The 16,448-nt window shown below is 34.6% G+C and overlaps 1 protein-coding gene across 5 annotated transcripts in view; it reads right to left on the bottom strand.

Annotated features, from left to right (window-relative positions):
• Positions 1-9,048: 9,048 nt before the first annotated feature.
• LOC123548512 (uncharacterized) overlaps positions 9,049-16,448 on the bottom strand; it is a 74,708-nt gene continuing 67,308 nt past the window's right edge. For all 5 annotated transcript variants that reach the window (XM_053524788.1, XM_053524786.1, XM_053524789.1 and 2 more), the window contains exons 6-12: positions 16,240-16,326; positions 15,351-15,430; positions 13,256-13,405; positions 12,597-12,780; positions 11,047-11,200; positions 10,389-10,480; positions 9,049-9,294 (exon numbers count right to left, since the gene is read on the bottom strand). In XM_053524788.1, the coding sequence (XP_053380763.1) occupies positions 9,223-9,294; positions 10,389-10,480; positions 11,047-11,200; positions 12,597-12,780; positions 13,256-13,405; positions 15,351-15,430; positions 16,240-16,326 (819 nt within the window). In that variant the 3' untranslated portion in view covers positions 9,049-9,222. The remainder of the gene's footprint in view (positions 9,295-10,388; positions 10,481-11,046; positions 11,201-12,596; positions 12,781-13,255; positions 13,406-15,350; positions 15,431-16,239; positions 16,327-16,448) is intronic.

Here is a 16,448-nt window from a genome sequence, read left to right as displayed (position 1 = left end):
AAAGCTTTTAACACATACTTGTCTACAGTACATTGTAAAAGTCATAAAAAGTTGTCACCGGCAAGGCACTTCAAATTTGGTAAACTGGATATAAAACCATAAACAAAAACATGAAAACTTATTTCATTAAAATATCTTTCCCTCATGAACAGAAGATATGACATTTTTACATGTGGCTATACCATAATAATTACAAATAGCTATGGTTGGCCCTTAAACCATTACCTGCAGATTGGAAGTCTTGTGCTCATTCAGCTATCAGAGCAAACAAATTTTCATAAATCTCTATCCAAACATAGCGGAGAATTTTTATACTATTTTCACTCCATGAAAGACACTTCTATCTTTCACTGAAACAAACAAATATCTGGCAAAAATGTAGTCAAGAGCCTATGGTAAACCTTTCAGATTCATCAAATACTATACAATTCTTGCCTTCACTGTGGTCAGCATGAGGATTTACTGACCAGTGAAAAGCGATAATGACCAAGGATGTATCCCTAAGTTGGTGTCACTTTTTCAAGGTTGTTAAATCCGCACAAGAGGCCAAACTGGGACTAAGTCACTCAACCGAGGAGGACCTTGAGCTTTTGACCGAGTTTAGTAAACACCATGGGACCCATTAAGCTGATCAGTAAGTTATTTAAAGCTTTTTCTATTTTTGCTGCCAATAAAATTGATGAGAAGTAGTTTAAAAACTTTTCAGTTCTGGCAACCTCTATATGCAGTCAAGCAGAAAAATCTATAGAAAACTAAGAAAGGTTCACGACTCCATCCAATAATAAGTTCAAAGATCTTTCGAGCATTTCATGATTTGTTTAAAAATTTTCTATTTTTTTTTTTTTGCTCTAGTAAGTGGAATCATCTGAATGAAATGAAGACAGGTACAAGGATGAAGATCCATTAAGTGGTTTACAAGAATAAGTCATCTAAAAGGCCTTTTACTTCTATTTTAGCTCTGGCAGACCCCAAAAGGGTTGAAGCTTGAATAAAATTGAGTGATGACCATACAAGATTACTACAGACCACAACTGGTGATAAATCATTTAGCACTTCTTAATGAGTTGTTTAAAGATCTTTCTATTTTCATCTCTAGTGGCTCCAAGAAGGGGCCAAGCAAAATCTTTGAATAAATTTGAGAGAGGACTATACGAAGATGCAACATACCAAATTTGGTGAAGAAACATCAAGTGCTTCATGAAAAAAAGTCGTGTAAATTTTTTCCTATTGTATAGCTGTTGAGGCTACTAAAATGGGCCAAGCAGTTTTGACTAAATAAACTCTGCGAGAGGAACAAACAAGGATGTTACAGACTGAGTTTGGTGAATATCCAGCATCTGCCTCATGAGAAGTCATTTAAATATTTTTGTATTTTAATCTCTGGTGTCCCTTTAAAAGGACCAAGCCAGAACTAAGAGGACTATACAACACTGCTAAAGACCAAGTTTGGAGAAGATTCATCAAGTGGTTCTTGAAAAGTGGATATTTTTTTTTTCTATTTTCATCCCTGGTAGCCCTTAAAAGGGGCCAAGCAATACCATCTGATTTTATTAGAGAAAACTATATACAAAGCTGCTACAGACCAAGTTTGGTGAATATCCATCAACAGCTTGTCGTAAAGAAGTTGTTTAAAGGTTTTTCTATTTTTAGCTCTGGTGACCCCTAAAAGGAGCCAAGCGGAATCATTTAAAAAACTTTATGAGAGGATCTTCCCAGGATGCTACAGACAATATTTGGTGAAGATCCATCCCGTGGTTTGTAAGAAGAAGTCCTTAAAAGTTTTTTTTTATCCTTTTGAACAAAACAAAACAAAAACAAAAAGGATATTACAGACCATGTTCCGATAGATCCACTAACTGGTTCATGAAAAGATTTTTTATTTTTAGCTCTGGCTGCCCCTAGGAGGGTCAAATGAACGAATTTAGGAGTGGACCTTACAACGATGTTACAGGACCAGTTTATTGAAGATCTATCAAAAGGTTCATGAGAATAATTTATTTCAAGGGTTTTCTACTGTTAACTGCAGAGGCCCCTAAAAGGGCAAAGCACCTCAATTTGAAAATACTTGGGAGAGATGGAGCTACAGATCAAGTTTGATGGAAGATCTAACAAACGGTTCATTAAAAGGTTTTGTTTAAAGGTATCACTTATTTGAAACTTGGCAGCATGATGTCAGAAAGATTTGCTTGATGTATATAGGAATATTTACAGGAAATGTTGACAATATGCATTGTTGTAACAGTTTAAAGATTGACCATAACTTCTCTATTACTGTGTGGGTTGAGCTGTTAGCATGTATTGGACCTCAATAAAAAAAACCCTAAAAGATATGGTCTTGTAAAGTTATTTCTTGATAAAAATAATAGAAATAGAATATACGTGTGTGTAACATACTGCAATAAGACATATATAAATGATTGACTGCCAATGTCTATGATTTACTGGGAGAGCCCTGGTAAAGTAAACTTTTACCCTTGCAAAAAAGAGCATGCCCATTTCATGATGATGATGTATACCAAGTTTCACTCGAACTGGATGAAAACTGTACGAGTTGACTACACAAGAAATTGTGACTTGACAGCCAATTCAAACACAGGGGGCATAAAATCATAAAAAACATGTCCTTTACAAACATTTATTACACAGATTATTCCAATACATTTCACAACAAGTAAAGTATTGCGTGGAAATTAATGCAACAAAACATTTCAATAGCATGCGTGAACATTGTTAGATATTTAAAAGGATTTAAACGTACTACTAACTGGTTTGAAGTCTTTTGCTATAACAACTAGTTTACTTTCATATAAACTACTTAAAAAATTGGAAAAGTCATAAAGAAAAAATCCATCTAAGTATGGAATTTTTGTCCCCAGTTGTTTTCTATTGAAAAAAGTTTAAAGTATTTCAATTATAGTAACGCCAGTTCCTTTAATTGCAATATTGACATTTTTCATATATCATTGTCTGTCACTATAGACTATAGTTGAAAAAAAGAAGCTTTATCATACATTCTTGAAAGCCATGATAAAAAATAAATATCTTACAAATGATATGTTTTAACATTTTGTTTCTTCATTTTATTTATAAAATATACTAAATAACATTGTTATTATTCCATGTAAAAACATATACATACAAAGACAAAGATTTTCTTGATTTATTTATAATATCACACATTAATACAAAATGTACAATTGTATCAAAACAAAGTGCATAGACATTGGTGAGAGGGGAGTAATGCTTTCATTTATGTACATATGCACATTAAGTGTAACATAGTTATTTTTATTTTTAAAGTGTTGAAATATGTTCTGATATCATGTTCCCCATTAGGATATCACAATTTACTATTTAGGCCAAATTTTTGCTGAGGCTTTCCTCTTTGGACAAAATCTGAAATTGGATTTTCCTCTTTGGACAAAGTTATGTTCCATGCTTGCAAATTTGGCTAAAATTTACAATGATGCTTGCTATTTCTGTCTAACTTGCTATTTATGTCAGAATTTATATTTGGACTTGCGAACCTGGCCAAACTTCAAGTATGTCAAAGTTAGGGTAACAATGGCAAACATTTCTGTTGAAGGCAAACTTTATTTAGAGGTTTGGCAATCTGACAAAAAATATGTGTGTTTGCTACAAGGCAGAGATTCAATAGTAAACATTTTCTCATACTGAAATCCACTTTGGAAAAAAGCCACTTCTCTACCTCAGTTCCATTTAAATGACATGGGTGAACTTTTTGTACAGGTTTAAGAACCCCGCCAGCACCCCTAAGTTTGTTTTGTAGCCTGAAGGATATAATACATGTCTAGTATATGTTTTAACAACAAAGCTATAACAGTGTAAAAAGAGGGTCATGACGACCCTGGATCGCTCACCTGAGTAATACAAGCTCCATGTTTCAAATGTCAAACTGATGCTTAAATATTAAGAAAGTCAGTAGGTCACATTCATGGTCAATGAAATTCAGTTTTACGATCTGTGTGAAAAACTGTGTATGTCATCCAAATTTAAAGGCTGTATATTAAAAAAAACAGAAAGTAGGTCAGCAGGTCAAGGTCACAGTCAAGTGACATCATATTACTTGGGATCATCAGGTAATTATAATTAGTCTTGGAAATAGGATCAGATAATTATCTAAGTATTTTTTCCTATATTACTCATATAATAACTAAATGACCCTGGGACGGGGCCTCTTTTAACCCCATGGGCATAATTTGAACAATTTTGGTAGAGGACCACAAGGCAATGCTACATACCAAATATCAAAAGCCTAGGCCTTGCAGTTTCAGATAAGAAGATTTTAAAGTTTTTTCCTATACAAGTATATATAAAATTGGGACCCCCCGGGGCAGGGCCTCTTTTCACCCCAGGGTTAAAATTTGAATAATTTTGGTAGAGGACCACAAGGCAATGCTACATACCAAATATCAAAGGCCTAAGTCTTGTGGTTTTAGACAAGATGATTTTTAAAGCTTTTTCCTATATAAGTCTATGTAAAACTTGAGATCCCCTCGGGACTGGGCCTCTTTTCACCCCAGGGTTATAATTTGAACAATTTTGGTAGAGGACCACAAGGCAATGCTACACACCAAATATCAAAGGCCTAGGTCTTGTGATTTTAGACAAGAAGATTTTTAAAATTTTTTCCTATATAAGCTATGTAAAACTTGTGTCCGCCGGGGCGGGACCTCTTTTCACCCCAGGAGCACAATTTGAACAATCTTCATAGAGGACCATTAGATGATGTCACAAGCCAAATATCAAGGCTCTATGCCTTGCGGTTTTGGACAAGAAGATTTTTAAAGTTTTTCCTTTCAGTTGCCATGGCAACCAGAATTCTGCATGGAATTCAATTCTTTGAACAATTTTGAAAGGGGGCCACATAAGGATCATTTCTGTGAAGTTTAGTGTAATTCTGCCCATTGGTTTTCAAGAAGATTTTTTTAGAAAATGTTGACGGACGGACGACTAACGACGGACATTGAGCGGTCACAAAAGCTCACCATGAGCCTTTGGCTCAGGTGAGCTAAAAATCAAAGCATAACAAGAGGACCATGATGGTCCTGAATCGCTCACCTCTTCCCACATGACCCAGTTTTGAGTATGACGTCGTTTTTTCTATTATTTGACATAGTGACTAGTTTTTGAGCTCATGTGACCCAGTTTTGAACCTGACCTAGATATTATCAAGATAAAAATTCTGACCAATTTTCATGAAGATCCATTGAAAAATATGGTCTCTAGAGAGGTCACAAGGTTTTTCTATTATTTGACCTATTGACCTAGTTTTCGAAGGTACGTGACCCTGTTTTGAACTTTACCTAGATATCATCAAGGTGAACATTCTCACTAATTTTCATGAACATCTCATGAAAAATATGGCCTCTAGAGAGGTCACAAGGTTTTTCTATTTTTATACCTACTGGCCTAGTTTTTGACCGCATGTGACCCAGTTACGAAACTGACCTAGATATCACAAAGGTGAACATTCAGATCAATTTTCATGAAGATCCATTGAAAAATATGGCCTCTAGAGAGGTCAAAAGATTTTAATAATTTTAGACCTACTGACCTAGTTTTTTACCGCAGTTGACCCAGTTTCAAACTTGACCTAGATATCATCAAGATGAACATTCAGACCAACTTTCATACAGATCCCATGAAAAGTATGGCCTCTAGAGAGGTCACAAGGTTTTTTTTATTATTTGCCCTACTGACCTAGTCTTTTAAGGCACGTGACCCAGTTTCAAACTTGACCTAGATATTATCAAGGTGAACATTCTGACCAATTTTCATGACGATCCATTCATAAGTATGGCCTCTAGAGAGGTCACAAGGTTTTTCTATTTTTAGACCTACTGACCTAGTTTTTGACTGCAGTTGACCCAGTTTCGAACTTGAACTAGATATCATCAAGATGAACATTCAGACCAATTTTCATACAGATCCCATGAAAAATATGGCCTTTAAAGAGGTCACAAGGTTTTTCTATTATTTGACCTACTGACCTAGTTTTTGAAGGCACGTGACCCACTTTCGAACTTGACCTAGATATCATCAAGATGAACATTCAGACCAACTTTCATACAGATCCCATGAAAAATATGGCCTCTAGAGAGGTCACAAGGTTTTTCTATTATTTGACCTACTGACCTAGTTTTCGATGGCACGTGACCCACTTTCGAACTTGACCTAGATATCATCAAGATGAACATTCTGACCAATTTTCATGAAGATCTCATGAAATATATGGCCTCTAGAGAGGTCACAAGGTTTTTCTATTTTTAAACCTACTGACCTAGTTTTTGACTGCACGTGACCCAGTTTCAATCTTGACCTAGATATCATCAAGATGAACACTCAGACCAACTTTCATACAGATCCCATGAAAAATATGGCCTTTAGAGAGGTCACAAGGTTTTTCTATTATTTGACCTACTGACCTAGTTTTTGAGGGCACGTGACCCAGTTTCGAACCTGACCTAGATATCATCAAGGTGAACGTTCTGACCAATTTTCATGAAGATCTTGTGAAATATATGGCCTCTAGAGAGGTCACAAGGTTTTTCTATTTTTAGACCTACTGACCTAGTTTTTGACGGCACGTGACCCAGTTTCGAACTTGACCTAGATATCATCAAGGTGAACGTTCTGACCAATTTTCATGAAGATCTTGTGAAATATATGGCCTCTAGAGAGGTCACAAGGTTTTTCTATTTTTAGACCTACTGACCTAGTTTTTGATGGCATGTGACCCAGTTTCGAACTTGACCTAGATATCATCAAGGTGAACATTCTGACCAATTTTCATGAAGATCTTGTGAAATATATGACCTCTAGAGAGGTCACAAGGTTTTTCTATTTTTAGACCTACTGACCTAGTTTTTGACCGCACGTGACCCAGTTTCGAACTTGACCTAGATATCATCAAGGTGAACATTCTGACCAATTTTCATGAAGATCTTGTGAAATATATGACCTCTAGAGAGGTCACAAGGTTTTTCTATTTTTAGACCTACTGACCTAGTTTTTACCGGCACGTGACCCAGTTTCGAACTTGACCTAGATATCATCAAGGTGAACATTCTGACCAACTTTCATAAAGATCCCATGAAAAATGTGACCTCTAGAGTGGTCACAAGCAAAAGTTTACGGATGGACGCACGGACGGACGGACACCGCGCGATCACAAAAGCTCACCTTGTCACTTTGTGACAGGTGAGCTAAAAATGGATTACAGTATTCATGTTTGTGTATGTGCACAATATTATATGGAAAAGGCCACCTTTACCAGTATATGCAATGTAAGAAAACAATATTATATGACCACCTTTCTTAGACAAAACTAAGAAGCACTTTCAATACATAAGACAGTGACTTAACACCTTACACCATGAGTTAACAATTTAACGCCATTTTCCAGCCACAGTTTATTCGAGTAACTGTAATAGTGAGTATGTTTTTGATTTTCTTACAAAAATGATACAAAAGTCACTTAGAACAGAAAATATGAAAAGTTAGTTAAAACATATATAACAACGATAAAGCTAGATTGTTAAATTTTCTTATGTTTACAAACTACCCTTTACATTTAATTACAAGTGAAAAGCTGAGAATAAAAAATATAATTTCGAATAAATATGTAACAATGAAAACTTACATCAACAAAGATTTCACACATAAAACAAAAGAAATGTACATGTACGTGTGTTTCCAATACTACAAGCACTTGTTTATAATATAAAGCTATAATGGTTTTCAGCCCTAAAGAAAACAAAGATATGCCAAACACTGTGAAATCCTTTAATTACGTGCAGATATAAATTTTTCAACATATAATGAATGGGAATTTAGCTGATTTGTTGGGGTTTAATATTGCTGATTGACTCAAAAGAGAAATCCCAAAACTACTAGACCCACACACATACTCATGAATTCACAGTATAACAATTTTCATAAATAACATGGTAACAGTAATAACTGTACATTGTATTGATCATAAAAGTATGTAATTCAACACTTTAAAATAATAATAATAAAATTCAGTTTGTCAGAACATTTTCCAAAACAAATGTTTTACCATTGTGTATAGCAATCATTTCAATGTAGTTCAGATAATTCTCACAAAAAATTAGCACTATGAAGGTAGTTAATTTCTATGACTGCATTACTGGAAAAGCTGTGGTTTTTTTTTCGGCACAGAAATGATTTATACCAAATACTGTAGACTAAATACTAGTAATATTCATGATGTTTTATGTAGGGATAACATCTGCAGAATCTAAAGAACCTTGTAGAATCCACAGCACAGTATTCTTACATGCATGTCAAGAATGTCCGTTCAACATGTATCAAATATGCACTGTTTCTGTAGGCCCCGGAAATGCATAAATAAACACATATGTTCATAACAACCTGAAACAGCTAACTTTGATGGTCAGCTAATGGCAGCTGAATAGTTTTGTCTGTTGTTTTTTTGCAGCATTTTAGTTGTGTTTTATGCAAGAATAGCAATAACACACTTTTGTTTTGTGAAACATTTGCAAAATCTCTCAAGCTATTTTGATGCACTCCACCTATAGGTTCATGCACAAACCAATCTCTTATGATTCTGCAGAAGTTGTCAAAGAAAAAATGTGCGTTAACCATACATTCTACAGTTAAAACATTCCCTTAAAAATGTCAACAAAAAAAAATCCTTATGCAAGAATTTTTGATAATATCTGCCAAGAGTGAGACGTGAGCTTAAATCACTTGTAAATATTCAGCAGCATTATAATTTACTGTATAACCAGCTATGATGTGTGAATTCTTCATAACATGATTATTGCAACAATCAAGCTGCAAAACACAAGTGACACAAAAATTACTAAATTTACAGTACAGAATTATAATATTATTGAATTAATAAAAGAAAATTTACATCACAATAGAACTGTTAGCAAAAAGTTATCAATTTTAGAAAAGAAGTTGGCAAACAAATCTCTTCAATATACATGTAGTATCAATAGCTTTTAAGCAATTATGTCAAAATGTGTATCTAACAGATTGCATGAACAGCTGTTGTCTTTCTTGTCAGTCACATTGTGTCACAAAATTTCATATATCCTATATACAATAAATAATGTCATATAATTCAAAGAATTTCATATGCAGGTAATAGCAAATATCTGGCAAACAAGCATTTCATGATGTTGTTTGTACTTTTCATATTTCTTAAAAATAACTCCTGTCTGGACCTGGAATAGAGGCCAAGCCATTCTTTGATGTCCGTGTTTCAATAAATCCCTGGAAAACAAACAATTTCAAAAATTTTATTTATTACTTGTGATGATTTTGTTTTCCCCTTAAATTCACAATGGTCTCAAAGGCAACATTTAAAGCTAACACAAATCTATTATCAGTAAATCTTTTAATAACTCAGAAAGGCAAAACTGAAAAGCAACCAGTAAGTTGCTGGTTTAACCCTTATCACGCTGGATACGATTGATTCTGCCTTTGTGACCAGTGCAGATCATGATCAGCCTGCATATCCATGCAGTATGATCAAGATCTGCACTTTTCGTATCTTTTTAGTATGAGCCCCTTTTAGCAGTGAATTGTACTGTCCAAAATTGAAAGATGGGCAAATTCATTATAGAAATTTAGCAGGGTAAGGGTTAAAAGTGAAATCCTAATTGCAGCCAGGAAGTAACAAACCACACTATTTTTCTCTTAAACCTGCATTTAAACAAGCCCCAGTTATAATTAAGCATCAGACAAAATGAGACATTTCCTTCTTTTTGATATTAAACTTTATTCTACCAATACTTAAGGATATATTCTTTTGTTTTACAACAATTTATATTGTTTTCTTTTTGTTATTCATGTAAATGCAAAGTCAAACAACACAGATTCTGAAAAGATATTACTGTATTTATTTGTTTGTTTGTTCTGGGTTAAGCGCCGTTTTTCAACAATATTACAGACATAAAACAGGAGGCAGTTAATGTGACAGGTGTACCAGGATTCTGTCCCAGTACTAACCTGTTCTCGGCAAGTATCTGCCAACTTCTCCACAAAATGACTCCTGACACATTGTCTATTACCAAATCCTAAAGGAGAATATATACCTCACCCAGGGATCAAACTCAGGACACCGCAATCCATAGATCTGCGCTCTCCCTACTGAGCTAAGCTGGCAGACTCTACTATATTTAGATAATTCATCATTAGTAGACAACTTCCCCATATAACCATATGCAGAGGACATACTATTTTAGAGTACAGTTTTCTGCCAAATCATCAAGGAGATATTCATCGTTGCATAGGATCGAATATATATAACTGTACAACAAACTCGATTCTTAAATTGAAAATTATTTTTAGTAATAAATTCTTACCTTTACACCTGCTCCAACACCATTCAAATCAAGCAAGAATGTATCGTGTCCAAAGACAGAGTTCAGCTCATAAAATGTCACAGATTTGTTGCCTGCAATTAAAAATTTCAATTCTTTATTTTGCACATGGTGACTTTTAAAATGATGACAGAAAAAAATCTAGGTAAAAATGAACTGATTTCACTTGGTGCAAGTTAAATGGTGATTATTTAGCTTTTTATAGCAGAAAATTGCTCTTTCCTACCCTTATTTTGGTATAGGAAGACCCTGGGCAACAGCTGTTTTTGTTTTGTTTCACTGTACAACACTGAATGAATATCTTATATTTTCACTTGTGGCTATGCCGCTTGTGAAAATACTGCATCTGGTGTTCGAGAGTTAAAGGTATTTTGGCCGACTGTATTAAAGCCAGTTATCTTGCAAACTGACGTTTTGTTCTAATTTCAACTTGTCTTAAGCAGTCACCTGCCTTAAGCAGCCAAATTTTGTCATTTCCTTAGCTGGCTGCTTGTTACAGGTTTGACTGTACAACGTTGTTCAATTAATGATGGTGATATATTCAGCAAAAAGAAGCAGCACAAAGTTACCTTTTTTCCAGTTAATAATAGATCTGGCAATCTCACTGCTAAGTGTTTTTAACTGTATATTTTATTGTTACCTGCAGACTGAAGAACAGATGCCAGTTCACGCTGTTGTGAGATGGGAAACAAGATGTCTGTCTGCACACCAATTACCATTACTGGACACTTGACACGAGCTAATCCCTCCTCCAGGGAACCATATCCTTCAGACATATCAAATATGTCCATAGCCTGAAAGATACATGTTTTTAATGTAATTTGTCTATTGTTGGTTTCCCTCACAGCAATGTAAAGAAAAATTTTGAGTCCTTAAGCCAGGCATATATATTCATTTCACTTTATATTGAATTTAAAGCCTGATTATCAATAGTTTTATTAAAGCAGCATGCCTCCAGATCGTTCGACAACAAAAAAATAATAATTTTTTTTTAGATATCTTGAAATAAATGCTATATTTCTAAAGAAGGCTTTAAAACTTAATTACTGACAAACTTTATGTTACGGAAACACATGAGAATTTGCTGTTTTTACTACTTTTTACGATGAAAATCGAAAAGCGTTTGTCACGCTTTTACTCCATGTAAACTGTCTCGATTATAAATATCTATATTTTGAAGTCATTATTCACTACTTTAGCTATAGCGCTATTGGTTACGACGACAGGAAAATGTCTTCGATTCCCGACACGGTCATTTTTTTTTTCTTGATTTGGAACTTTTAAATATTTTAGAAACAAAAATTCATATTCTAATGTTCATAATAAGACCAAACTTCAATTTGAAAGAAAGGTTATTTTTTTAGCCAAATCTGGAGGCATGCTGCTTTAAGTATTCCTAATTTTCAAATGGATAAGAGCATGTTCTCCACGAAGAAACTGCAGATTTCCCAAACAAAGCACATTTTAATTGTATGTTAAAACTTAAATAATTATTGAAGCAACAAATTCTTTGTCCAGGTATTGATTTAACCAACATTTTTTAACTGTGTGCTAAATGGTATGTATTTAACTTGTATTAACAGTATTTAACCCTTACCCTGCTAAATTTCTAAAATGAACTTGTCTATCTTTCAATTTGGACAGTACCATTAACTGTAAAAAGGGGTGCATACCAAAAAGATACTGACTGAATGGTGAACAGTGTAGATCATGATCTACACTGGTGGCAAAGGCAGAATCAAATGTGTCAAGCATGATATGGGCTGAATGATAAATGTAATAAAAAAGAAAAACTAAAGAGATTCAGTGTGTTCTGGGACTATCTATTAAAACAACCCCACTAAATTGTCCATGGAATTATAATAAGACCTGTCCATAAGACAGCATGCACACCTTTTCCCAGTGCTTGACTCTGAATTAGAACTTCGCCAGTAAAAACTTTAACCAAAAAATTCTAAGTTCAAAAGGGGCATAACTCTGTCAAAATTCAAATCAGAGTTATGGGGATTGTTTCTCCTGGTGTGGACTTTGATAGTAAATAACTACTTTAAGTTTCAAGTCAATATCTTTGACAGTAACAGAGATATTTGACTTTATCAAAAACTTTAACCAAGGGGCGATGCAGACGGTGACGCCGAGGGGAGTGCAATAGCTCTACTTTTTCTTTGAAAAGTCGAGCTAAAAGCATACCTTTGAAATGTAAAGAATGGAATTTGGGTCATATTTGGTACTGAAAACTTCGCCCTGGTACTCTATGTAACTTTCTATAACGAAGGTGGGACACAGTGTCACTGGTGCCATCTCGTCTATACGGTTCCTAGCAAACCTATTGTCCCATTCTGGTCCACTTCTATATGTCATTGTAGCTAACTCTCTAAAAACAAAGAAAAGTCTGTACTGTGAATCATATAATTCAACTGGCATAAAATTTCATAGTTTCAGCATTAAAGATTAATTTGTGGGTCTAAATGATGGTGAAATCAACATTTTAGGAGTAAATAGGATTTCTTAATAGGACTTAGTCTTCAAAGATTGATGTAACCACAAATGACTCAAGACCATAGCAGGTTATAATCAGTCATGATTTTATTTTGCCCTTACCCTACTAAATTTCTAAAATGGACTGGTCCATCATTCAATCTGGGCAGTACCATTTATTACGTGAAGGGGTGTTCACTGAAAATTTACTGACTGAATAGCGAACAGTGCAGACCATGATCAGACTGGTCACAAAGGCATAATCACTAGCCGCCAGCAGGCTAAGGGTTAATATGAACTTGTTCTAAAGCTTGCATAATTAAGCATCTAGCAGCATTAAGCTAGGAGTGTTTACATCAAGAAAAACAAACCTTGCCAGCTTCATGCCCATTTTTGGGTATTTCTTATCATAGTAGTGTCCCTTGTTCCAGTTCGGGTCACTCATAATGCATTTCCTCTGGAGATATCTCATTGCGATAGAGGATGGGTGACTATGTGCGCAGGATGAAATTGAAACCATTCTGAAACAAAGAATTATGTCTGTTTGCTGGTTCTTTTTGATGTGCGTCACAAAGTTTTTTGAAGTATTTCAGTTTTATACAGTGATCAGATAACCTAACCAGTGTACCTGCATTCCCTATGGTAATTAACCTGTTTTCTGCAAATAAAATATGTCCTGGAGGTAAAGTGTGTATGACCATGTACACGTTGTCTTCATGTAATCATCAGAACATATGACTCAACAGGAATTCAAAACAATGACCCCTGACCTGAGGTATTGTGCTCTATGGTTTAGTAAGACGAGTGGTTTTATTCATTACCTATTTTTCACTTCTGATTAACATGACCATACAATTTATAACCATACTGGGTAGTTCAACTTGGGTAGAAATTCCTGTGTAAACTTAACATATTACAAGAGCTGTCCGTAAGACAGCGTGCTCCACTATTCAGCGATTTGACAGTAAAATGAATATATGTCTCAATAAGAGACCTCTACTTTAAAAGGAAGATACACCAAGGGGCATAATTCTGTCAAGAACACAAATTAGAGTTATTGAGATTGTTACCACACATGCAGATGATGATGGTAAAGATATATTTTGAGTTTCAAGTCATTGTCTTATATAGTACCAAAGTTATGTCCAGAAAACTAAGTTTGTCAAAAAATTTAAATATGAAAGGGGCATAATTTGGTCAAAAATACAAATCAGAGTTATGAGGATTGTTACCACACATGCAGATGATGATGATAAAGATACATTTTAAGTTTCAAGTCTTTACCTTATATTGTACTAAAGTTATATCAAGAAAGCAAAGATTGCCAAAAAAACATTAAGTATGAAAGGGGCATAATTCTGTCAAAAATACAATAAGAGTTATGGGGATTGTAACCACACATGCAGATGATGATTATAAAGAAATACTTTTAATTTCAAGTCATTATCTTTTAAAGTACCAAAGATATGTCACAGCTTTCGAAAAAAAATTAACATGAAAATAATTCCAAGTATAACAACTTTGTGACCTTTAGCTTGGGTATAATGAGCCAAGCCCCTGCACACACTTTGTTTGTATGCTGGACAATGTTAATGTGAAGTTACAGTAAGATATAAGCAACAGTTACAAAGATATGACAGAAAAGCAAAGGTTGCCGAAAAACTTTAACCTTAAAAAGAACCCAAGTATAACACCTTGGTGACCTTGACCTTGGGTATAATGAGCCAAGCCCCTGCACATACTTCATTTGTATGCTGGACAATGTTTATGTGAAGTTACAGTAAGATATAAGCAATAAGAAACAAAGATATGACAGAAAAACAAAGGTTGCCAAACAACTTTAACCTTAAAAATAACCAAAGTATAACACCTTGGTGACCTTGACCTTGGGTATAATGGGCTAAGCCCCATGCACATACTTTGTATGCCGGACAATGTTTATGTGAAGTTACAGTAAGATATAAACAATAGTAACAAAGATATGACAGAAATACAAAGGTTGCCAAAAAACTTTAACATTACAAATAACAAATAACCTAAGTATAACACCTTGGTGACCTTTACCTTATGTATAATGGGCCCAGCCCCTGCACATACTTTGTATGCTGGACAACGTTTATGTGAAGTTACAGTAAGATATATGCAATAGTAACAAGGATATGACAGAAAAAGAAAGGTTCCCAAAAAACTTTAACCAAGAAAGGTCACGCCGACGCCGGGGCGAGTAGAATAGCCCCCCTATTCTCCGAATAGTGGAGCTAAAGACGTTGACCAATGAAGATAATCAAATGAATCTAAAGTCAATAAATCTTATGGTAAAAGTTTTTCCTATTAGTTTTAGCTAATTAATGTAAATATATGAGGGGCCTAAATATTGACTTTGTCAATGCAGTTGAAATGTAGTGAATCTGAATTAAGGGGACACTGTTTTATGCTTATCACAATTTCTAACAATAACTAAAATACCTTCCAACCCTGTCTGGGTACATAGCCGCTGCCATTAGCGAGCACATTCCACCTAGAGATGAACCAACACTGGCGTGTAACTGTAAAAAAATAGAGAAAAACATGCATCCTTTGACCCTGAATGTACAGTAAACCATTGATCCCAAACCACTGATTGCCCATGTCATTGTCAAGCCATTATCTCTGCTGGTCTGGAACTGATGCTCAGCTCTGTAATAGAAACATTACTGGGCTGACAGAAACATACCAGATGCTTGGAAACGTTTTTCTTCTTCTCCATTTGTCTGAAATACTTTAGACATTAAAACTGTGTCTTGCAAGCATAAATGATATGAAACATTTTACTTACAACATCTTAAAAAACTTTTACACAAGCTACTTCTGTAGGTTGGAGTTTCAGAATCCTGCTCAGGTCCTTATAGTACCACCTCAGTTAATAGTTGATTTTCATAAGAAGTGGACTTGATAATCAAATAGGTTTAAAGCTTTATATATGATTAAACTATTAAACTTATCAGTTTAGATATTTCCTTAATCTGTTCATTCTGATTTACAACATGAAAAGCAAAATTAACTGGCAATACAGGTATTTTATTGGTAATTTCTAAACACGCAGGTAGTAATTTGAACAGATAACAGTCAAATTTGGTTTGTTTACCAGTGAACAATTTCGAGAATGTTTGTTTTCCTGCAAATGCAAATCTTGGCACGAGCAAATGTAAGAGCATTTTGTTAACGTCAGTTTGCTGGTTCCAGTTTACTCTCTAGCGCAGTTTGGGAAGTCACATCACATGTCTATTCAAAACTCAAATTTCTATGCCGATTTATTTCAAAATTAATAGTGGTTTAAAATACTTCTTTATTATGACCTTTGAACAACCATACTTACTTGTTCTATTCCAAGATGGTCTAGTAGAGCAAACTGTGCATTAACCATGTCCTGGACACTGACAACTGGGAATGTTGTTGCATATTTCTGAAAAGAAGGCAATATATTCTTTACCTAACTTTCTACAAAATCATTTAATATCATGGTTTTGACCAGGAGATATATTAAATTCATTGTATTCTATATTTTATGGATTAAAAAGAACAGGA

This window comes from Mercenaria mercenaria, chromosome 15, assembly GCF_021730395.1.
Source record: "Mercenaria mercenaria strain notata chromosome 15, MADL_Memer_1, whole genome shotgun sequence".
Lineage (NCBI taxonomy): Eukaryota > Metazoa > Mollusca > Bivalvia > Venerida > Veneridae > Mercenaria > Mercenaria mercenaria.
Note: the sequence above shows the minus strand (reverse complement) of the source record. Positions and strands in the feature narration are given on the sequence as shown.